The following is a 22,814-nucleotide window of genomic DNA, read 5'->3' on the forward strand; positions in this document are numbered from 1 at the left end:
TTTTACGGGTTCGGGCAATTCGTTCCTACACCCTTGTGAACAACAACTGCAAAGACTCGTTACTGGCCAGTTTAAGCCCTTCTTAATCATGCTTATGTGGCTTGGCCTGGATGATGTATGAAGCGAGTTGAATGTCATAGTACACACCGTCTTGCCTTTTAATAGTCCCCGTCTCAGCCTTTCCGGTTACTGCACCTTGTATCTTTCTGAAAGCCTTGTTGCTTCTCACTTATCGTGGTTTTCGTGGAAACTCCTCTCAAAGCCTTGTCACTGTGATAGTACTGTACTATTTCTCTGGTGGTGAACTTTGTCGTCTGGGTCTGTCGAGTCACAAAGAGCTACAGATACGCTATAAACACCGACACACCTAACATCTCAGCAACGCCTTCATCGAAAAGATAACACGATGGCTGTGATCTGGGGTCTTGACCTTCGAGACATGAAATGGGGAAAGTTCAAGAGCTCGTACATGTTCGGTAATAGGGACTACCATTTACGAAGGACGAAGTTCGTGGTCTACCAAATTGCCATGATATGCTGCGTTGTCTCCGAGTCTATCGGTACCGCCGCTCTCACAGGTGAGTACTGTCTGCTGAAAACCTTGGGTGAAGGGCTCGTGAGACTGACTGCGTGTGTGTGTGTGTGATAAGACTATGTGAAGCAACAATCAAGAATAGAACGCCTCCATTCGTCGGCGGCAGTGCACAACGACGACTTTGTCGGCATTGCGTCCTACAACATCTTCGTCGGTATCGCCGTCGCCACGATCTTCGGCGCCGCCTTCTTCTTCGACCTCTTCTTCCCGGAACGTTATGAACCCCGCAACATCCGGTGGTCCTGGAGAGTCAGCGCCTTGATCGTCACCCTCATGACATTTGCGGATGCCATAGCCTTGACAGTCATCGTGGCTACGGGCCATGCGTGGATCTCGGCCAACTCCCAGGACGCCGCGGAGATCGCGCAGAAGGCCCTCAATCCGCCACTGCGATACCGAGACAACGGACGAGCCATCGCTAGTGTGGTATTCCTCTGGGTTGGTCTGGTAGGGACGATTGCAAGGTGAGTTCAAGTTTGGCTACAATCTCCTTTCAGGAGGTCAGGATGCTTATCGTCGTTCCAGTTGCATTATCTTGTGGCTATACTACCAGCACCTCGATACATATGGTCCTAAATCTCACACGGCACGTATGCGAGATGAGATCGACAAGAGCATCCTCAAGACTGAGCGAGCCAACGACGACACGACTGCCAGAGAACAGGCGTACAAGTATGGTATTTAGATTGTCCGGCGGCCCGTTGACAATGTTACTGGAATGTCCCCCCACTAGCGATACTCTTCATCCCAGAGAGCGATCATCTACCGGATGAAAGTTCTGGACATTCTCGCTCACAAACACACTCGACGCCTTGCTTACATCGGCTTACTCAGAGAGGCCAGCGACCAGCATTCTCAATACGGATTCTTTCGGGTTTCCTTTGGGTCCAAGTACGACCGATGTGAATCAATTGGGCACACTTCTTCACAGTCATCAGGACTGTTATGAACTGTCCTTTCTTTCTGCTTTCTATATGTTATGCTGGATTATCAGACACAAGGCGATCCCAAAGCGGAAAATGGTCTTTGCTTTTTTTTCTGTTCTGTCGGAATCAACCGGCCTGGTTCTGATGATTGATTTGTTATGAGTATGAGATACGAGGCTGCATAAGCGGGAGTTCCGGATAAGCATATGGGGTCCTCAGATAGTGATCGGCATAGATGACTCAGTCCCAGGGACGTTGTACTATGATATCAATATGTGAATTGAACGAGTACGAACCAATGCGGGTCATCGATGTCTTGGACTGACAAAGATCTCGACCCATTGACCTCAGATGTGGACGAGTACCTCCGCCGCCTTTGCAACAACGGCTCCCGTCGATTCCATGGCCTCCTGTCCTGCTTAGTGTAGCACCGTCGGTTGCCATCATGATATTAAGCCACATGCATCACTCCAGGCTTTGGGCATCGAGGGCTTGTCAGTAGTTCAACAACAGAATGCCACGTAGCCGTCTCGTCTCTTGGAGCAGAGATGTACACAGATTCCCTCTAGTGACTGACGAGGCAACATAAGTAACTATGTGCGGAGTAGGCCAGATGAGCATAGAAGATAATCCAAAGGGCGGACATTTCACAGGGAGTGTACACTGTAAGCCACATGGAGGGGCAATGTCCTCACGAAATCGATACTCGGCGCCGAAGCATCCTATAGTTATCCCCAAGGCATCCCTGGTCGCTCAATGGTCGCAGTGGTGGAAGTGTGCACTCCAAGGCCGTCAGAGTGATTCATAGGGTGTTGAGAGGACGCTGCCAGACCAAGAGACACCTGATCACTCTGTGCTATCTAGATACCGCAAGATCGATCCAAGAAAATGATGCCCGATGGGAGCTGAGCCCAAGTCCATGGCGGACCTCCGGGTGTACCCCGTACTTACAGCGTACTTAGGTACCAGCGAGGTGTGAAGTCGTGGATGGATTGGTGCTCCTCGTGGGAATGATAATGATATCGTACCTTCCTCTTACGGTAAACAAAGCTGCCTGATCAGGACGAAACCAAAGTTTTGCTCAGCCAACAAGAGAGAAAGTGAGAGATTTCGTAAATTTCCGCCCTCTGGGTAATGCCCAAGCCTGTTTACCTTATTACTTAGTTTATTAGTGCAATCTAAGCCCCAATGATTGGCGATCATACCTGGACCTGGTTCCTGGATCAAGTCTCGAACTCATCACTGTTAATTGCTACACCAGCATTGTTTCATCTCAGTCATGACATCTTAGCCATCCCTGTACGATTACTCCGTATCATTTTCAACGTAGTCCGCATCCTTAACCTCCTACCATGACATCCTCCGAGTCCTCCATGACCTGATCGCTTTCCTCGAAAGTCTCCCTCCAGGCCACAATGTCTTCTCGTCAATCCTCCCCGCATACTTCAGAACGCACTCCTCTTCTCTTGCGGACCGACGACTCCGATGGTGCTGCAGATCAGCCCAGTTATGACCCGTCAATATCAGAGTCCCTCGAGGAGACATCAGGCAAGAAGCAGAAGAGATGGCCCACAATCATAGCACTCACTGTCCTCTGCCTGGGAGTCGTCGTCGCATGTTTTGGATTCGCTCTTCCTCCGGTGATTGAAGAATACGCGAAAGAAGCTGTGGTTTTTGAGCCTACCAATCTCTCCATCGACTCGTTCGCATCTTTCGGAGTCCGCGCCAGAATTCAAGGGACATTCTACCTCGAGGCGAGCAGAGTAAGACATAAACCAACAAGAGACCTGGGAAGATTCGGGACTTGGATCGCAAGAGAAGTACAGAGCGGCGAGTCGGAGGTCAGTGTCTACCTGCCCGAGTACGACAACGTCTTGCTCGGGACGGCGACAATACCACCCGTCAAGGTGAATATTCGCAACCGTCATCAAAATCACGTTGATATCCTGGCGGATCTGGAGCCTGGTGACGTGGACGGCCTACGAAGGATTGTCAATGACTTTATCGACCGGAAGCTGGATGGGCTCACTGTCAATGCTGTTGCCACTGTCCCAATCCGCAGCGGTCTGATCAGGCTGCCCAAGCAGACAATATCTCAGATTCTAGAGTTCCAGGGTCACGATATCCCCACTGTCCCGAAGGCTGAGATCCAGAGACTTCAATTTGCAGAATATGGCATGCCAGGACATCCGGAAGGTCTTAAGGCCAAGGCAGTTGTTTCGGCCATGAATGAATTCCCACTCAACCTAGATGTGCCTGCTTTGTCTTTTGACATACTCCTGCCAGACTGCTACAACGACTACTTATTGTTCGCGACCGCAAAGACCGATGTGATCCACATCGTACCCAAGCAGAATATCACCGCAAGCGTTGTGGGTTTGGTACGGCAGCTTCCTACATCGTTAACAGCTGCCTGTCCAGGTACGAAAACTTCGCCTTTGGACAGCTTGATCGCCGACTATCTTGCCGGGAGAAACACAACCGTCTATATCCGCGGAGGCGAACAGGATCCCGACACACCTGGATGGGTCGACCAGATTTTACGCGATACGATAGTACCATTTTCACTTCCAGGCCATCCTTTTGAGAATCTGATAAAAAACTTCTCCCTCGAGGACGTTCACTTCTCTCTGCCAGATCCTTTTTCAGATTCTCGCCCAAAGATCTCTGCTGTGGTGAATGTTCTGGTGGGACTTCCAGAAGAAATCAATGTCAATATGGACGTTGACAGAGTGCGAGCTGATGCGGATGTGTTCTACAAGGGAGACCTGCTGGGCAAACTGGATCTGAGGAAATGGCAAAAAGCCAATGCGACACAAGTTGACAATGACTTGCTGATACAGTCGGTTGTGGATGAAGCACCATTGGAGATCAAGAATGATTCGGTGTTCTCAAAGGTTGTTCAAGAACTCCTGTTTGGTGACGGTGTTGCACTCTCTGTCCACGCGAACGTAGACGTCAATACCCTTACTGCGTTGGGAGAATTTGTGGTCCGAGGAGTTCCAGCGCAAGGAGATATCTTTGTGCCGCCGATGATGGGAGATTTTCAGATGCCAGAAATAAAGGGTATGGAAATTGTCGATACGTCGGAATCCGCATTAACGCTGCAGGCAAGGGTTAATGTAACCAATCCTACCGACTACTCGGCCACAATTCCCTTCTGTAACGTCAGTATCTGGGTGAACGAGACGCGCGTCGGCTACGCATATATGTCTACTGTCAACATTGTACCTGGTCCCAATGATCTTGTCGCTAGAGCTGCATGGGAGGTTGGTGCTGTTGGAAGGGAGTGGCTTTCTCAGTACATTTCTGGTTACAACACCACGATAACTGTGAAAAGTCACGCCGACTCGATACCGAACTTTCCCGACCCCAAGTTGGCGTTGACCGTACCCACCCCTCACATGTTTGGACATTTCCTAAAAGAAACCACGGTATGTCGCCTTTCCGAGTGCGAGTCTGGCTGACAATATAGATGCACTTGATATCGTCGACTGCAACGTTCGTCCTTGTGTCCCCTTTCGCCATGTACATTACCGCTATCTCGGCAGCTGCATTCTACAACGGTTCAGAGGTTGGTACGATCGACTGGGATTACCCATTCGCCATCAAAGAAGGTGAAAACATTACACCGAAGCTCCCAGTTGCGTGGGGGAGTAATGCTCTAGGCACAATCCGAGATGCCTTAGGCGGAACTCTGAAGCTAGATGCCAAAGCTGACGTCGGAGTCAGAATCGGTCAATGGCAGGAACGAATATGGTACGAAGGCCACGGACTGGGGGCCAGGATTCGACTGTAAAAGAAGATGAGTAAGTTGGATTGATGAAAACGAAATTAATATGTGACGCGCGCTCGTCTTGTCATCGGGCAGCCGTCATCAACCGGTGATCGATTCCGGATGTTGGACAACCCTGGTCATAAGTGAATCAGCTTGGTGAGCCTGGAATGGCCCCTGATCTGCTCTGCCCTGCCAACAATCGCATGACAAAATTTTCCTCGGCGAAAAATCGGCCGCACAGGCGGTCACCCTCCCGGTCACGTGCTTGCCAACAAACACAGTTCGAGTATATATGTTTACCTCTCCTGTCTGGACCTTCAAAGCGAAATCTGCCAAAGATGGCGCAACGAATGAAATCAATCCATACTCAGCTTCGTAAAAAGGGTCTGGAACTTGTGCAGGAGTCGAACGACCCGGAATGCGGACCTGTTTACACCATCACCCCGAAGAAGCCGGGCATCACCAATAGCGACCTTGCCTACCGTCTCTACTACTGGGGCGAGACTGCGAAATGGAGTGCCACCAGAAGAAAAGCCATCGAGAAAGCTACCAACCGTATAAACCGTATCAAGGCACAAGAGGCCGCTTCGAGGAAGGAGTCATCTGGAAGTTCTAGCGAATCAAGTTGAGCGATATTTTGCGGTCTCAATATACTATGTCAATTGTTCACCTACTCGGTGTAGTCCGCACGCCACGCTACCAGCTGCATGACGATCTGGACTCTCGATGTTATTTGTACTAGCGACAAGGTGCATGCATGCCATGACGAATGATGGTGGATTCGCCTTGCACCAAGCTGAAATGCTTACTACCACGATCCATATGACTCTCTTTCGATGTGATCAAGAGATCCGCCACGACACCTTCACATGATGCAAGGAAATGACATCTTAAGCTTCTTGGTCGCCAGCTACCTTGCTCAAGACTTCCAGCGTCGAATATACATATCGGTCACATGGAGATCAACCTTGACTCTTCCGCAGCTCCACATGCTCTTCTACACCGACACTAGAAAATCATTATCGGACGTCCCAAGTATGGCAATGACTTGACGTCCTGGTTTTTCTCGGATTTCCCGGATTCCAGTGTGAAGGATGGTTGACTGCGTTGCACATGGTAGTCGAAGATAAGGTGTTCTCTGCTACCACCAAGCGTATATCGCAGCTGAGATAGTATTGAACACCGTGGGCTCTTACCGTACAAATGCGTTGGTTCTCGTTGCTGACGTTGGAGGGGACGTTGAAATGAGTGGTGATTGTGGGTTCGCGGAATAAAACAATGCCGGCATCGGCTATTAACTAGGAACCTGGAGTGGGATAATATCCAATCAAACGTCAATACTGCGCGTATTCCTCTTGGACGACTATCTATCCGCGAAGATGCAAACCAAGATCTGATGTCCTGTCCCTGGACTGACTTCGCCATTTGCGTGTGACTCAACCAGCTTACACAAGCAACGAAGTACGCCCAACGAACGAGATCATGGTCTAGGAGTGAATATATGAGAATTGGATCTCACCAGAGATAGGCAATCCAATATCCTTACCTAGGCCACTACTTGTACAAGCAAACTTTCCTTAAGTTCATAACCCTGTACTACAACAGTACCAAAAGAATAACCAACCATGACCTCAAAAACGACCTTCGCCCTCGTAGGCGGAGGATTCATCGCCCCCCTCCACGCCAAATACATCCAATCTTCACCAGAATGCGAGCTTGTCGCCATCGTCGACCCGTTCCCTACAGGTCAGAAGCTCGCTAAGTCATTGGCCGTGGCCCACTACGCGAGCGTGTCCGACCTTGTGGTCGCCCAGCAAAGTCCGGACGTCTACATCATCTGCGTCCCTTCGGGTCTACACGTCAAACTCGCAACGGAGGTTCTCATCACTGGCAACACTCGTGGCACCACCAACTCGACGCCACGGGTCATACTGGTTGAGAAACCTTTCTGCACCGAATCCGCTTCAGGCGATGCCTTGATCAAGCTGGCCAAAGAAAAGGGCTGCGCTCTCGCCGTGGGTCATCATCGACGCTTCCACCCCGCCGTCTCGGCCGCGAAAGAGGCCATCGTGGGCGGGAAATTGGGTAAAGTCACGGCCGTGTCGGGGGCGTGGACGTGCAGGAAGAACGACGGGTACTTTTTGGCGGCGCAGTGGCGCGTGTCGCGCTCCCAGGGCGGCGGACCGGTGTGGACGAACTTCATCCACGACGTGGACGTGCTGCAGTACCTGGTCGGGGCGCGGGTCGTTCGGGTCTGGGCGACCGGGTCGGTGGCGCGACGACACCACGAAGCGGCGAGGCCCAGGGACGAGGTCGAGGAGGGCGCGGCGCTCCTGATGCTGTTCGCCAACGGTGTCGTGGGCACTTTTGTCATGAACGACAACGTCGCGAGCCCTTACGGCTGGGAGGCGGCCACGGGGGACATGCCTGCTTTCCCCAAGGCCGACGTCCCGATCGATTGCTATCGGATCTTTGGGACAGGGGGTACGATCTCGGTGCCGGACGACGTGCTGTGGACGTACGACGTCGCCGGTGAAGCGGCCGAGGAGAGAAACAACGACGTCGAGGTCGGATGGGGAATTTCCATGACGAGAAAAGTGTTGACGGTCGGGGACAAGCACCCCTTTCAGTCCCAGATCGAACACCTGGTCAAGGTCGTCGACCGCGAGGAAGAGCCCAGGTGTTCCGGGGAAGATGGGTTGAGTGCCGTCAAGGTCTGTGAGGCCGTCATTGAGGCTTTGTCCAAAGGTGATGGATATCCGATTGATATTTGTTGACGAGGTCGAATCAGCAACTTTGGAAAAAAAGATAACTCGTAGGAAGATGTGTCAGGGAGGTAGTATATACGTATCGTGGTAGACACTACCCGTATTGATTATTTTTTATTTTATTTTTCTTTATTTATTTCGTTCCCTCCGCGACCAATTCATCCACACTCTTCATCTTCTTGTCATTATTCTCACCGACGTCGAGTGGCACCAGTATCCTACTGACGGCGTTGTAACCAGCCACTACCGTGACCAGTTCCAGAATTTCCCTCTCGTTGAAAAGTGTCTTGAGAGATTCGAACGTAGAGTCCTGCACCCTCACATCCACGGTCGCCTCGTCAGTGTACCTTAGCACCGCGACCTCTTTCTCACTCAATTTCTTGTCTGTCGACCGTGTCACTCCCCCCTTGGGGGCGCTGTGTGCCACTTCCAACGCCTCGGGGGAGAGTCCCGCCTTCAGTGCCAACGCGGCGTGAATGTTCCACTCATAAACGGCCGTGGTTAGAATGGCGACTCTCGAAATGGCCAGTTCGAGGAGTGATTGCGGGACGATGGTCTCGGTGCGTAGGGCCCCGACAAAGGCGTTGTAACCGCTCGCCACGGGAGGGGAGTGTAAGAGTGTGAGGTCGAGCGGGATCAGAGGACGAGGTTTGCGCCGGGCTGCTATCCGGGCGTACGTCTCGGCGACCGAAGGGGGTGAGTCTTCGGGAGGGGTAGAGGGTGCATAAGGAAGACGCATGTTTTAATTTACAGAGGGGTGAGGATGCTGAAGAACCGAGGAGCTGTAGATTTCAATGGGAGACATCCAGGGAATATATACATACGATTCCAGAGGAGACCTGATGCGTTGCAGTACATGGATTTAGGGGCGCCCACATCCGATGTATGTTTACTTGGACCCTTGTTGGAGTGTGTCATTGACGTCTGCGGGGTTATTTATCTACGTTACTCAGGCATCTACGCATGATATTTTTTAGAAGCCAATTCCGTTCAAGTGTGGATGTTTTTTTTTCTTGCTTCAATATGTGCTATGTATCAAGATGACTTTCGTCCATCATAGCCTTGGAGACGGTTGAAAACTGTGCATGATGGTAAAAATATGCATGATGCGAAAACGCCCCCCAAGCAAAAGAATTTACTTTGGAACCCCGAAAAACGCTGTTGTGATGTTGAAAGTGAAGGGTTTCCCTCTTGAACATGCTCAGAAAACAGTGTGAACCCAACCGGCCTTCTGGCCAGGCTTCAAAGGAGCCAAAGTGACGTTGTATTCCAGATCCAGCTGGGCCTTGGGGTCCTTTGACGGCTTGAAGTCGAGCAACAGGTCATCCTTGACCGCACAGACAGAGTCGCTGGTCACGTAGGGGTCGTCGCGGGGGTAGAGTTGGGTGGTCAGGGACTTGTAGCCCTCGGCGCTGATCATGAGATGGATGTGGGCGGGTCTCATCGGGTGGCGGTCCATCAGGTTCAAGAGGACGCCGGCGGGGCCGTCGGTGGGGAGGGAGTAGGCGGTCGGGTGGTAGCAGTAGTAGTAGTACTCGCCCTTGTCGTTGGTGCGGAACTTGCCTCGCAGGTTGTTGACCGACTGGTCGTCGTCCTGGAAGTCGTACTTGCCGTTGGCCGAGGCCTGCCAGATGTCGACGACGGCGTTGGGGATGGGTTTGCCGGTCTTGTAGTCGCTGACCACGCCGTGCATGAGCGTGACCCGGCCGGTCGGGTAAGGGTCTTGGACGATGCTGTCGCCGAGCTCACGGAAAGGGGCGTGAGGGCTCCAGAAGGGGCCTAGGATCGTGGAAGATGTAGGGGTCTCGTCGCTGTCCAGCATGATTTTGTTGGCGACTTCGTCCACCAGGCTAGAATGAAACACGGAAATGTTAGTGGATTGGTCTGTTGCGTCCGAGGCAGAGCATCAACTTCTTCTCTATTCTCTGTACGTGCGAAAACTTACGATTCAATACCCAAAACATCGCAAATTCGTTGACCTTCGTTTCTCTTCGAGTCACTAATCTGGCCGATGGCGTTGACGAATTGAACACCTCTCATCCATTCCTCGGGCGTCAATTCAGTCTCGCGGATAAAGTCGTGGAGATGTTGGATCAGGTTTCCCAGGACAAATCGTGCGCGGTCAGGCGTCTTTGGGCCCATGGCCTCAATGAGGCTCTTTGTGAAGTCGGGATCATACTTGTGAGCTGATGACCCATTGGTCGTCTTCCCATTCACTCCATTTAAATTGGTGGTGGTCGAGTTTTCGACGACGTTCTGAAAAGACATGATGTCAAGGATTTTTTATTTTTGGGGGGGGGTTTGTTTTAGGGGGTGGGTCGGCGATTGAGAAGCGAGGGTGGCAGCGATTCACCCAAAGTCTCTCAGACAACAAGGACTGGCGATGAGAATGTAAAATTAAGGACACGAAGAATTGGACACACAGAGACAGATAAGACTGGAGACTACACTGGGTGAGAACTACTGCGTCGATATATATATTGAATTGTGGGCAGACTCATCAGTGCCGGCAGTGAAAATCGGCTCCTGGTGATGATGACCACCACCAACAGCATGTTCGTCTTTCTGCGTACAACTCTGTCTCCAGCTCTTCAATTCTGGGGAACTTCGCAAAATCGGAATAAAACAAAAATGGGAATGGACCAATTGTGAGGCCCGTAAGTCTAAGCAGATGGGCAATTGAATATCGGCAAATCGAGGCGCCTCCAACTACCGTGGACGGACGGTACTTTTTGCACCTCCGTTTTCTTCCCTGACGAATTCTTCGTGGGTCTCAGCATGCCCGGAACAGCCCTTAACGGCGCCCCTAATGACGAAGGACACACGCCTATTATTGAGCCCGCCCTTTGCCTCCCCCCTCCGATCTTGCCCCGCCGAGGCTTCGAACAACCAAAATCGGTAGTTAAAATACCACACAACATCCCGACACTCCGAACTAGACCCAGGGCACCGGTGTGGTTTTTTTCTGTGCGAGTACGAGTACATTCGCTGCCCTGGTGCCAGTACTCCGTACTACTACTATAACCAAATAATCGCCCGTAGTCTCAGGGCACGTATCGTGCACGGCTTTCGGCAACTCACCTCGGGATCCCCTGTAAATTGTTATCCCAAGCAAGCCTTATGAGGCTCCCACACTAATTTCCATCGTAGCCATGTGACTATTGTTCCAGACTGTCATCATATCGCAACTCAGGTATATAGGTTGGTGCACAAGATGAAGCACCACTTGATGATAGGGACATGGACACCTCCCGGAGCTATCTTCACTGTCGAATTTGACGATGAAGCATGGACCTTGAAATTGGTCAAGAGAACGTCCATACCTGAAGATGAGCCCATCTCATGGATGACCTTTGATGTGAGTATAGTACGGAGTGGAAAGTAGACTCGACGCTGACGGCTCCCCGCCTTGCAGCACCAAAGAAAGAACATCTATGGAGCTTCTATGAAGAAGTGGTCCAGTCACGCCGTGACAGCACCGGACAACATCTCACATGAAGTCTCTCATCCCATGAGCCATGATCGTAGGTTTGATATTTCCTACGACTCTATCGAAGTGCTGACTGACTTACTCGTGGACAGCCCGAGCACAAAGTGCTGATACCCGGACCAGGGCCATCTTCATTCTAGCAGCAAAGAAGCCGCCTTACTGCGTCTATGGTAACCCATTCTACGAGCATGCGGGTTACGGCAACGTCTTTTCTGTCGACAGTACTGGCAAGCTGGATGAGAACATCCAAAACTACGAATACAGCGAAAAGTCCGCCATCCACGGAATGGTCTTTGACCCGACCGAGACGTATCTCTACTCGGCAGATATGTGGGCGGACAAGATCTGGACACACAAAAAGGCCAGCGACGGCACTCTCACCTTGGTCGGCAGCGTCGATGCACCTTCCGCCGGCGACCATCCTCGATGGGTTGACATTCATCCGAGCGGACACTATTTGTATGTGTTGATGGAAGCTGGGAACAGGCTCGGTGAGTATGTCATTGACGAGAAAACTCATATGCCTGTTTTTACGCACAACATCTACCCGTTGGTTCCACCAGGTAAGGCCCCAAGCACATGCCTAGGTGTCGGTAAAACTGACCATGCACAGGTGTTCGAGATCTCAAGAAGATGTACAGATCAGACGTGGTGTTTTGTTCCCAGAGTGGAAAACATCTCTTCGCCACGGCCAGATCCAACTCGTCCAGTGTGACGGGTTATATCAGTGCCTTTAGACTTGGACCACAGGGACAAATCGAGCGTCAACTATGTATCAGCCCAACGCCCAACAGTGGTGGCCATTCGAACGCCATTGGTGTATGTCCTTGGACGGATGAGTGGTTGGCTTTGACGGATGACCAAGATGGTTGGATCGAGATTTACCGGTGGCACGATGAGTATCTTTCCAGAGTGGCTCATCTGGATATCAAGGAGCCTGGGTTTGGGATGAATGCGATATGGTATGACTAAGCCAGCTGCTCTAGTAACTGGTCTACAGCATGTTCGTAGCATAGGAGTGCCTAGAGTACTCGTAGCTCCTGTACAACGCGAATATCGGATTTTGGGGTACGAGAAGTTGGACTTGGAGTCGGAAAAAGACTTATCCGCCACTTATGGGTAGTTGGGGGAGAGTTCTAGGTGTCCCATCGCCCCTATCTACATTATTTTTAGCGACCGTAAATCTACCTAGTAGGTAATCCCGCACCCAAATATTCGCTAATGCGGGGTTCGTTCCGATGCAGTCGCAGGCACCTGTTCACGGCAGATGAACCGGAGTCCTGCCGAGCATCGTCTCCGAACGGCCTCAGAATTCGACGAGCTTTCCATGTTCGACTATCTCCAACCAGTTCAACTGGAAGAATAGATCAATTCGATACCGTTGATACGAGACTGTGGCCTGACATTGCCTTGCTGCAGGATTGTCCCATTTCTCTTGGGTCAAGGTGGAAGAGTCCGGGAAGACACGACGAACAAAGCAAAGCACGCAAAGAAAGACGGACTTTTGAAGTGCCGCCGCCACGATGCCTTCATCTAATCCCGTTCGCGGGTTGCTGTTTGTGACCATGCAACCCAAAGACACGTTATCGCCAGACCTCTTCCACGACTGGTACAACAACGAACATGGACCCAACAGGACTCGACTGTCGTTCATGCCCAATGGCTTTCGATATCGAGCCTTGGATCTTTCGACACCCAATGGCGGAACACAATCCAAGCCCGAGTTCTTGGCCGTATACGATGCCACTGACATGCACCAGTTCACGGAACAGCCATACCAGTACTTGCGCGCACCACCCGGCAAGACGCAGCGGGAGATAGATGTCATGGCACAGATTTGGGTTGATCGATATACGTTGGATTTTGTGGGCGAGCAAGTCAACGACAAGACCTTTGTGAAACTCGAGTCACCTGAGCACTTCAAGGAGAACCAAGAAGGAAATCTCTTGACGACGTGCAGACTTCGTCTCTCCCCGGATCAGCTGTCAAACGCGCAGGACTGGATTGAGAAGAAAGTGCTCTCGAAAGTAAGACAGATTCCGGGATGGAGAAAAACGTCGTGGTTCAAGACTTCGTACCTCGAACCCCGTGATGACGGCCAGGTCGATTTCGTCTTGATCAACGACTTCACGCCGTCGACGGACCTGTCGTCTTTCAGCAACGTGTATGATGGCGCACCCTCCGCGGACGCCATATTGAGAAAGTACGAGCTCTTCTACACTTTCGGGACTGCAGCTCGTCACTTGGCGATCGTGGCGCCCTGGGTATCCCCCGACGGTGTGACCAAGACGATACCAAAGGTCGAACCATTCGGGTCGGCGATTGAATCAACGGTAACGACGAGTGACGGCGCGCTTCTCCCGTTCCGCCTAGAAGGTAACTCTGATCCCGACGCACCCGCGTTGGTCCTGGTCAACTCGGTTCTCACGACATGGGGGATCTGGGACGGTTTTCTGAAACACTTCTTCTCCCGCGCGCAGAACCAAAAGTACCGTGTCGTGCGCTTCCTCGCACGTGGTCGGGCCATGCCGAGCGGCACCACGAGTCCTGTGACGACCGAGGTCCAGGCGTCGGACGTGATTGCGCTCCTGGACGCTCTGAGAATACCGCAGGCTGCCGGACTGGTGGGTGTATCGATGGGAGGAGCAACCGCAATCGCAACGGCACTGACGTATCCGTCGCGGATCGCGTCGTTCATAGCATGCGACACTTCGGCGAAATCTCCAGCGGGGAACAAAGATACGTGGGGCCAACGTATCGCCGTGGCCGAGAAGGAAGGCAAGACTCTCCGTCTTTCCTCCCTGTTTGGTGACGAGTCGCCCGACGCCAGCCCGCAACCGGTCGTCGGCGAGGAGCTGGCCGAGATGACGGTGCGCCGGTGGTTCGTGCCGGAGTCGTACCACGATCCTGCGCTCGTGCCGGAGATTGAGAAGGTCAAGAAGATGGTCGTCACAAACTCGCTGCCCGAGTTCCGACGCGGCGTGGAGACGCTGTTCGATTACGATTATACGGACATGCTACCCGGTTACGAGGGCCGAGGTGCGTTCCTCGTCGGTGCGGGTGACGGCGTCCTCCCCAAAGGGATGGAGAAGTTGTCGCAAACGCTAGGATCAGCGGTGGGAAAGACGGCCTCCTTCAAACTTGTCGAGGGTGCCGGGCATTTACCAATGGTGGAAAGACCTCAAGTGGTGGCCGAGTTTGTGGGCGACTTCATCAACGCACCTTGAGATGCACACCTAAACCATCCAGGTATGTATGTATGTGTTTGTGTAATCGTACGTACATAGGATGAACAAATGTATGAAGCTTATGGATCGTGTAGTTTCTTGACTACCCAGTAGATGGCAAATACTACTCGTTTGTTGCTTCTTCTGCCACTGCTATTACTATCACAACTTCGCCTTCGACTCTCCGGGCGGGGTCGATCTCCCGACGCTCAAATGAGCACCGCCGTCGACCTCGATGTCCACGCCGTTGATGTAACCCGCCACGGGTGACGCGAGGAACAACATGACCCCCGCGATGTCCTCGGGGACACCCAGTCTCCGTCTCGGGTTCGTACCGCTGATGTGCTCCACGCCGCCTAGGTTCTCGATCAACCCGTTGGCCAGCTTCGACGGGAAAAACCCGGGGGCGACCGTGTTGGTCGTGATGTTTTTGGGGCCCAATTCGACGGCCAGGTTGCGGGCGAGGTGGTGGGCCGCCGCCTTGGACGCAGAGTACATGATCGTGCCGTTCTCGCCGACGTGGGGGACGTTGACCCCCGCGGTCGAACTCACCACGATGACTCGAGCTGGGTCTGTGGACGTTGCTGATTTCTCGAGGAGTGGTGCAAAGCTATATGTGTGTGCCTCTTTGGTCAATATCCGTGGATTACCTTCCTGGGAACGGGGTACATGTGCGTGATTGTGTGTCGTTGTGGGGGCGAGGGAGGGAGAGAAAAATACATACGTTCTCACAATGTTAAATACTCCGCGGACATTCAAATCCAAAATCTTCGCATTCGCCCAGTCCGGCGTCGTCTCAAATGGTCCTCCCCACGTCGCTCCAGCGTTGGCGACGAGAATGTGTAAGTTTGGCTCAAACTTTTGCACTTCTTCACACAACCGTTGGACTTCTTTCTCTTGGGCCACATTAGCCGCGATGCCGATCGCCCTACCCTTGATGCCGGGGAGGGCATTGAGTTTGTCGACCGCTTGGTCGATACCTTGGGCCCCTTCCGCCTTTCGGGCGGTTATGAAGACCGTCTTTGCTCCTGCGCGGAGAAATGCCGTTGCGGCGTGAAGACCCAACCCACGAGAACCTGATTTTCTTTTAGAAAAAATCTTCGATATTTGATTGACCCAAACACAGAGAATAGATGCACGGATGGTGAAAAAAGAAGGAGACCAATACGAGTAGAGGTCGTAAGGTGGGTTAGGTTGAGATTCGACCAGTCAGGTACTTACCACCAGTCACAAGGGCGACTTTGCCATTTAGATTGAAGAAATTGTCGAAATCTTGAAGTTGGGACATTGTGTAGATACCCGAAATAATAACCTATGGAATTCAACCCAAGATAACAAGTCTCGTCTACACACAATTGTAACAATTGAGATGAGGTCGTCGTTTATACAAAGTTCCCCAAGGGAACTCGGTCACTCGGTCGCTCGGTCGGACTTTTTGTAACCGAGCTGCCAAAGACCCAAAGAACCTCGGGATATTAGATGAGGGGTGTATTATATACGTGTTATTGGCTTCAGTGACACACCAACTGTATGAAGCTCTTGGTAAGTGTCTATCATATACAAGACGAACTTCTGCTTCGTCCGTACCACAGTTCAATACTGCTGTCTACTCGACCCCGATCACCGTGACCGGTTCGGATAAGGCCTGTGATCAGGAGTAGCCCCTTGAGCGGTGCCGCATTCCTTTCGCCATGGTTATCGGAGGTTAAACCCTGAGTTATGACGACCATGATAAGAAGGATGTTCAGTCATAGAGGCAGCCACCAGCCTCCCTCAGGCCTTTTGTTGTTTTTCTCTGATGCTCGGTACGCCTTATCCGTACGAGCGTGAGGCCGAGTGTTGGGTTGATTCAGTTCCATGAGATTGGCGAGACGTAGGTTCTGCATCGAACGGCGAGAGCATGAGATTGTTGGAACCGGATACTCCTCCTCCTACCGGATGATTATCACCACCCGGATTCGCGTGGAGCGTGGTTCCATTTGGGAGGGCATTATCTTCACCTAATGCATGCTGCCGTTGCTCTCCCGTTATTGTTGCTATAACTCGACCCCGGCGTCTCGGAAGGGCCGCCGCCACCACGAACATCACCGCCGGTCACGGAAGAATGCGGAGGCAGCGGCGACAACTGCGGAAGACGACGTCGGTGCGACTTGCGCGTTGTTCGGTCGAAGATGAGCTTGAGCGTGGTGATGAAGCGCCTCACCGACGGATCCAGTCTCTCGAAGCTGTGGAGAGGGGCGACTGCGGCGTTGTGACAGAGGCCTTTGCACCGCCGGAGAACGGCGGCAAAGTAGCATACGGAGGACATGTTTTTGCACAAGCAGCTTGCGCTGAAAGCAGGACGGTGCAAAAAAGCTTGCCCATTCACGTAAGCTGTCCCGCGAGTTTAGACTAGTCGACAGAGGAATAGTGCCGCTATAAAAAGGACAGCAGCATGTCTCAGGCAGCTTTGTCTCTCCCGGGGTAGTCACACTACCTTTACGGTATCTCCTGCGAAAGATCCGGACCGGTGCCACGTATCGTTTACGCCTCGCGGAAGCATACCAGGATCCCGACTTTCAAGTGAAAGACAGCCTTGCGCCTTGCTTCTTCGTCAGTCTCGTCGCGTTCAAACGGGCAGGTCCCTCTTTAAAGAAGTGGGAAAGTCCAAGATGTCCCCGACCATTACCTAGAGACTGAATATGGACCCGGTTTGACTGGCCTTGAGCTTGAGAATCTCAGCGTCGCGCAGAGGCAAGCAAAGGTGTCGACGTCAATGTAGCCTCGCTGGCACTGACTGTCATCTTCCATCATCCGGTCGAACATCTCCGAATGATCGACCGCCAGGAGAGGTCAAAGACCTTCGTACAGGAGGCTTGGACGACTTAAGGGGGTTGAGGGTCGGGGCTCCCACGAAAGCCGCGTCTTTAATTTTTAGACTGGTCAAATCGTGTTGGCCGCGCTTCAGGATGGTGCTATGAAGATTCCCTGTCGTCACTGTTGAATGTGACCGACAGCAGCGCCAAAGCGGAAAGATTGAAAAGAAGCTTTGATTTTTCAGAGAAAAGATCAAGTCTGCTGGCCCAGAGTCAAGCGGAAGAAGAAACAGACGAATGTCGATCAGAACCTGCAGGATAAATCACTTATTCACTCTGTTGAGCACTCTGCTTCAGGAGTATTCAACCTGTCAAGGAGACAATCACGACTGGAAAAGAAAATCCGAGGTCGAGTAACGACGAGGAGAGAAAATTCGTGGCAGCTTTGAAGCGAATTGAAGCAGCAAAAGAACTTTCTTCCTAATATGTGCGAAACACAATTGTTACCGGGATACCTCAGAGTGACAGTCACCACACTAGAACTGGCTTTATGGTCTGTCCATCCTTCATCTCGGACAGTGCTTTGTTGTACTCTTTCGCCTGCGGTACCCGCATGTCAGAAAAAAAATGACTTCAAAATGAATTCAAAATCACTTACAGGATAAAACTTGACCAGCTTGTCAATGGGAAACTGTCCAGCCCGGAAATGTTTGATCATGGTCGGTATGTACTGCGATCAATTAGTTTCAGTACCAAAGCGTTGGCACAAAGCGCTGGCATACCTCTCCTGGTCTGGCATCTCCTTCAATACAGCCTCGTAATATCTTCCCCGCCTATTGTGTCTATTGTTCAGCGAACTGGGCTCGCAACGGCCGAGAGGAGGAATTACCCACTTGCATAAATGATACCAGATGAACGCCTAGTTGTGCGTCCATAGGTGGGACGCCAACAATTATCATCTGCCCCCTGTTTGCGGTCATGGCCAACCCATTCTCAATGAGTTTCATATTACCAGTCGTATCGAGAGTAATTGAGGAGCCTCTGCCTTTCGTGAGTGCCTTGACTTCTGCAACGAGATCCTGGGTTTCAGAGCTGTCGATAACATGGGTTGCGCCAAATTCACGGGCAAGTTGAAGCCTTTGCGGGACTCGGTCAACCGCAATAATGGTGTTGCATTGGTTCAACTTTGCACCCTGTGAGACTTCATTAATCAGTGTACCAATATCGATCGAGACATGGAGGCCGTAGATATTACCGCAATTGCAGAGAAGCCGACTCCTCCAATACCCATCACGACAACCGTGTCATCGGGACCTGCACTGGCCACTACATCGATGGCTCCAAATCCGGTTTGAAAACCACATCCTAAAGGAGCAAAAAGCTTCAATTCCGACTCATTACGGATGACTGAGGTGACGTTGACAACGGAAGCCTGCTTTGCAATCGTGTAACTGGCCATACTCGACTGGCCAAAAAACAGCCCGCAAATCTTCTGTCCATTCGAGTCCAGGAATGTATCTGGATCTGTTTGGTAATTCAATGCCGTGAAAGATTCACAATATGATGGGTGATTTGTCGAGCAGTCTCCACACGTGCTGCAGTAGGAGAAGGAAAGCAAGACTGCGTCCCCAGGCTTGCCGACTTGGACATTCGTCCCGAGTCGTTCAATGTATCCCGCACCTTTTGCCCCGTCAGATCCAGTCGCTCAACTCAAGAAGCTGTAATTAAATCTGACCTTCATGCCCGAGAACTTTGGGGTATGTTGTGAACGGAGAGGGCAAGGACCCAAACACGAGATCAGTATGGCATATCCCCGTTGCAACGAGTCGGATCAAGAGTTCATCGTCCTTCAGGTCGCGTATTGAGACATCTTCAAATCTCAAATCCATATCGCCTCCATTAGGTTCGTAAGAAACAAGGGCTTGCGCGAGCACCGAAGACATATTGTACAGCTAGGGCTATATTTCATCAAATCCCAACGAGGTTGCTTGAATTTGGGCTTTTTGGGCGTGCACTCTTTCTGAAGTTATTCCTTCGACAGATCTAGGACCGTGTCACCCTTCGATCTATGGCCGGTAATGACAACAGAAGATCTTAGATAATTGCAAGAGTGGAGATCGCACCAGGGGATTGGCAACCTCGGCACCTCAGCTCCCCGGCGCCACTGCGATGAGCACACGTAAGGAGACCCTTTGGTCTAGAAGAATCGAATCGTGCTCACGACTCAGATTCATGATGAAACACCTGATTCTGCCCCCAGGTGCTTTGCGGCGCCACACCAAGTTCTTCGGCCCACAACAACTACCGCGGCAAGGTTCTGGATTGGCTGATCATTTCAGCCTCGGACCAATTCATTTCCCCAGGTTCTTGTGATGGTGTAGACAGTTCAAGCGGAGTCAAGTGGGGGATCTACGAACTACATTTAGGATTCTCACTGGGTATAGATCCCAATACATAGAATCTGCACGTTTCCTCCCATTTCCAATATTCTTTCTACCAACCCTGGAGCGAATTTCTCCCGATCAATAGACAATATGGCTGTCACTCTGGATGTCCAACACGTCGCCCTGGCTTCAGCCGTGGTGGGCGTGGCTTTGCATTTGGGATATTTTATCCGTGGCGAACACCATCTAGAGTCTCTCCGCCTGGTCCAACTTGCTCTCATCTCACCTGTGGCAGTTTTCGTGGCTGCCAAGTATTATCTTGCGATCGGAGACAAAGAAGCTACACAGTTCACGATCGCCTCATTGGTCAGCTTTTACGGTGCCCTCTTTGGGTCAATTGTGACTTATCGGCTGTTCTTCCATCGTTTGAGGAACTTTCCTGGTCCGTTCTGGGCCAAGGCTACCAAGCTCTACCATGTGTCTCTCATTGCTCGCCGCAAGAACAACTGGCTGGTCAGAGATGCATGGCACCAGAAATATGGAGACATTGTCAGGATCGGTAAGCGGCAGGAGAAATAGGTCGGGGCGCTTGTATCGTCTTTCCATTTAGTAACAATCGAATCAGGACCTTCGGAGCTCTCGATCATCAAACCAAAGGCGGTACCACTCGTACTAGGACCCGGGTCAAAGTGTACCAAATCGGATTGGTATGATATGTCCAAGCCCATCGATTCAATGCATACCATACGAGATAAACAGATTCATGACGCAAGGCGGAGGATTTGGGACCAGGGTTTCAATTCCAAAGGTGTGTCAAGAGATCCTCATCTCACCAGTGTCAAAAATCACTAACTGCCAAACTAAGCTCTCCGAAGCTACGAGGCTCGAATCTTGAAATACAGCAGACAGCTCGTGGACGCCCTTGCTCGCGAGAGCGGTAAATCTGTCGATGCATCAAAATGGTTCAACTATTACTCGTTTGACGCAATGGGAGACCTTGCATTTGGAAAATCATTCAATATGTTGACTACGGGCAAAGAGCACTTCTTTCTTCAGCTTGTACACAAGGGCCAATCTCCAGTGGGCGTTTTCACTCCCACCCCATGGTTAACGCTCTTACTAAAGGAGATTCCTTTTGCTATGCGGACATTCCATAAATTTCTCAACTGGTGTGGACTCCAAGTCGAGGAGAGGCAAAAGGTACATGGCGCAGATACCTGTTCTGTTGAAAAGGTATACTAACTCGGACAGATGGAAATGGCAGAACCAGACGTCATGTCATACATCATTGATTCCAGCAACCACGCTCAAAATCCCATGGAAGCCCGAAACTGGCTTCAAGCCGACTCTAGACTAATTATCGTGGCAGGAAGGTTAGTTTTGATCGTCAATGGAGTGAGAGTACATGCGTGCTGACACGGCCAACTAATTTCTTCAGCGACACAACCGCCGCAACTCTGACAAATGCCTTCTATTACATGACCAAAGATCCAATCCATCTCAAGCGGCTTAGAGAGGAACTGGATGACCTGCGGCTCGCAGATGGCACGTTCAACTTCAAGGATCTTCAAGGAGCGGCGTACTTGAATGCGGTCATCAATGAAACGCTGAGATTACAACCTCCCGTTCCCTCTGGACTGTTACGAAAAACGCCGCCGGAAGGAATCAGCATCGATGGAGTTTATATCCCTGGAAACATCAATATCAGTATTCCATCGTACACTCTGGGTCGATGTGAGTGGATTCAGTTCTTATCCCATCTTGACAAAAACTGCACCACACCCTGATGAGTAATAGTAACGCTGACACGGTTCCTAGCCGAGGCCGCGTTCACGCAAGCCAAAGACTTCATCCCGGAGCGTTGGATGTCGAAACCTGAGATGATCAAATCTAAAGAAGCCTATGCGCCATTTTCAGTCGGTCAGTAATCACCGTCTTTCTCGCTTGATGTACCACATGTACAGAGACACTAACCATGAGTCGTCGAAAGGTCCATACTCGTGCATCGGCAAGCAATTAGCCCTGATGGAGTTACGTGATGTGATCGCACAACTCACCACGAAGTTTAATGTTGAGCAAGCTCCTGGCTACAAGACTTCACCAGAGCAAGGAATGGAAGACATCTTCACCGTCGCATTGGGAAATCTTGATCTTGTCTTCTCACTAAGGGAGAAGGACACTACATAGATATTTATATAACGATGACATGGGGCGAGGACGTTCAAGCTTGGTGGCAAAATGATGTGTTAATGTCGAATGAATTCTTCATCAAGGACCTGTACTTACGGATTTCATGCCGCAAGTTCCTAGGGGCTGGTCGAGTAAAGGGCCGCTAATTAGGTAATGAGCATTAGTGCATGCCTTTCCATTCACAAATACCTCGTTGAGTATCGATTGTGCGAAGTTGCTATTGTATGCTAGATCCGAGGCCCGATCCCCTGAAGATCCGGTGCCCAATTACAGGCGGAGTGGTGGGTCGTCACGACTCAGTCGGGACCTGGCACTGAGGCATCTGGACTGACTCGAACAAGACAGGTTCTTCCCGCATTGTCTGGGGTTGAAACCCACCCACTCCAGTTTGCAGCTAACTCCCCGCGGTTTTTCTCCGTGCTACCACTACTCTCGACTTTCACCTCTTCAGCAAGTATCGTGGAATTCTTCGGCCACCAAAACAGCAACTCTCTTGCGTTTGCCAGCGCATTGCAGTAATGGATGAACCATCCCGGCCTCAAGATCTACCTCGACGATCCGCAAAACGACGGGCCGTGGTGGCGTGCCTGGGTTGCAGGACCCGAAAAGTACGCTGCGATGTCTCGAAGCGTGGAAGGCCATGTACGAATTGTTCCTTGGA

The 22,814-nt window shown here is 51.4% G+C and overlaps 8 protein-coding genes across 8 annotated transcripts; 6 read left to right on the top strand and 2 right to left on the bottom strand.

Moving 5' to 3' along the window:
- Positions 1 to 13: 13 nt before the first annotated feature.
- PV06_02319 (uncharacterized protein) lies at positions 14 to 2,699 on the top strand. The gene is made up of 3 exons (XM_016402987.1): positions 14 to 578; positions 651 to 1,059; positions 1,121 to 2,699. Exons 1-3 carry the CDS (start codon positions 407 to 409, stop codon positions 1,278 to 1,280), a joined length of 741 nt encoding a protein of 246 aa, XP_016266884.1. The 5' UTR covers positions 14 to 406; the 3' UTR covers positions 1,281 to 2,699.
- A 237-nt stretch (positions 2,700 to 2,936) lies between these two features.
- PV06_02320 (uncharacterized protein) lies at positions 2,937 to 5,320 on the top strand (the record flags this gene model as incomplete). The annotated part of the gene is made up of 2 exons (XM_016402988.1): positions 2,937 to 4,955; positions 4,997 to 5,320. The coding sequence occupies 2 exons, from the start codon at positions 2,937 to 2,939 to the stop codon at positions 5,318 to 5,320; spliced, it is 2,343 nt and encodes a 780-aa protein (XP_016266885.1).
- A 317-nt stretch (positions 5,321 to 5,637) lies between these two features.
- On the top strand, positions 5,638 to 5,928 carry PV06_02321 (uncharacterized protein; the record flags this gene model as incomplete). The annotated part of the gene is made up of 1 exon (XM_016402989.1): positions 5,638 to 5,928. The coding sequence occupies one exon, from the start codon at positions 5,638 to 5,640 to the stop codon at positions 5,926 to 5,928; it is 291 nt and encodes a 96-aa protein (XP_016266886.1).
- A 996-nt stretch (positions 5,929 to 6,924) lies between these two features.
- On the top strand, positions 6,925 to 8,076 carry PV06_02322 (uncharacterized protein; the record flags this gene model as incomplete). Its single annotated transcript, XM_016402990.1, has 1 exon — positions 6,925 to 8,076. The coding sequence occupies one exon, from the start codon at positions 6,925 to 6,927 to the stop codon at positions 8,074 to 8,076; it is 1,152 nt and encodes a 383-aa protein (XP_016266887.1).
- A 41-nt stretch (positions 8,077 to 8,117) lies between these two features.
- On the bottom strand, positions 8,118 to 8,900 carry PV06_02323 (uncharacterized protein). The gene has a single exon (XM_016402991.1). It carries the CDS (start codon positions 8,804 to 8,806, stop codon positions 8,201 to 8,203), a length of 606 nt encoding a protein of 201 aa, XP_016266888.1. The 5' UTR covers positions 8,807 to 8,900; the 3' UTR covers positions 8,118 to 8,200.
- Positions 8,901 to 9,066: 166 nt separating this feature from the next.
- Positions 9,067 to 10,379, bottom strand: PV06_02324 (uncharacterized protein). The gene is made up of 2 exons (XM_016402992.1): positions 10,013 to 10,379; positions 9,067 to 9,917 (listed from the first exon to the last, which is right to left on the bottom strand). Exons 1-2 carry the CDS (start codon positions 10,333 to 10,335, stop codon positions 9,269 to 9,271), a joined length of 972 nt encoding a protein of 323 aa, XP_016266889.1. The 5' UTR covers positions 10,336 to 10,379; the 3' UTR covers positions 9,067 to 9,268.
- An 878-nt stretch (positions 10,380 to 11,257) lies between these two features.
- Positions 11,258 to 12,630, top strand: PV06_02325 (uncharacterized protein). Its single transcript, XM_016402993.1, has 4 exons — positions 11,258 to 11,425; positions 11,483 to 11,591; positions 11,650 to 12,120; positions 12,171 to 12,630. The coding sequence occupies exons 1-4, from the start codon at positions 11,282 to 11,284 to the stop codon at positions 12,527 to 12,529; spliced, it is 1,083 nt and encodes a 360-aa protein (XP_016266890.1). The 5' UTR covers positions 11,258 to 11,281; the 3' UTR covers positions 12,530 to 12,630.
- A 275-nt stretch (positions 12,631 to 12,905) lies between these two features.
- PV06_02326 (uncharacterized protein) lies at positions 12,906 to 14,894 on the top strand. The gene has a single exon (XM_016402994.1). The coding sequence runs from the start codon at positions 13,081 to 13,083 to the stop codon at positions 14,782 to 14,784; it is 1,704 nt and encodes a 567-aa protein (XP_016266891.1). The 5' UTR covers positions 12,906 to 13,080; the 3' UTR covers positions 14,785 to 14,894.
- The last annotated feature ends 7,920 nt before the right edge of the window (positions 14,895 to 22,814 follow it).

The sequence above is a fragment of the Exophiala oligosperma genome, assembly GCF_000835515.1.
Source record: "Exophiala oligosperma strain CBS 72588 unplaced genomic scaffold supercont1.2, whole genome shotgun sequence".
NCBI lineage: Eukaryota > Fungi > Ascomycota > Eurotiomycetes > Chaetothyriales > Herpotrichiellaceae > Exophiala > Exophiala oligosperma.

What these genes read in the sequence shown, in the direction of transcription:
- PV06_02325 (XM_016402993.1), top strand. Translation starts at nt 11,282, where the DNA reads ATGAAGCACCACTTGATGATAGGGACATGGACACCTCCCGGAGCTATC. An exon ending in TCTCATGGATGACCTTTGAT is followed by an intron (nt 11,426 to 11,482) that starts GTGAGTATAGTA and finishes CCCGCCTTGCAG; the next exon opens with CACCAAAGAAAGAACATCTA. An exon ending in TCATCCCATGAGCCATGATC is followed by an intron (nt 11,592 to 11,649) that starts GTAGGTTTGATA and finishes ACTCGTGGACAG; the next exon opens with CCCGAGCACAAAGTGCTGAT.
- PV06_02323 (XM_016402991.1), bottom strand. Translation starts at nt 8,806, where the DNA reads ATGCGTCTTCCTTATGCACCCTCTACCCCTCCCGAAGACTCACCCCCT.
- PV06_02326 (XM_016402994.1), top strand. Translation starts at nt 13,081, where the DNA reads ATGCCTTCATCTAATCCCGTTCGCGGGTTGCTGTTTGTGACCATGCAA.
- PV06_02319 (XM_016402987.1), top strand. Translation starts at nt 407, where the DNA reads ATGGCTGTGATCTGGGGTCTTGACCTTCGAGACATGAAATGGGGAAAG. An exon ending in CGGTACCGCCGCTCTCACAG is followed by an intron (nt 579 to 650) that starts GTGAGTACTGTC and finishes GTGTGTGATAAG; the next exon opens with ACTATGTGAAGCAACAATCA. An exon ending in CTGGTAGGGACGATTGCAAG is followed by an intron (nt 1,060 to 1,120) that starts GTGAGTTCAAGT and finishes TCGTCGTTCCAG; the next exon opens with TTGCATTATCTTGTGGCTAT.
- PV06_02324 (XM_016402992.1), bottom strand. Translation starts at nt 10,335, where the DNA reads ATGTCTTTTCAGAACGTCGTCGAAAACTCGACCACCACCAATTTAAAT. An exon ending in GATGTTTTGGGTATTGAATC is followed by an intron (nt 9,918 to 10,012) that starts GTAAGTTTTCGC and finishes GTTTCATTCTAG; the next exon opens with CCTGGTGGACGAAGTCGCCA.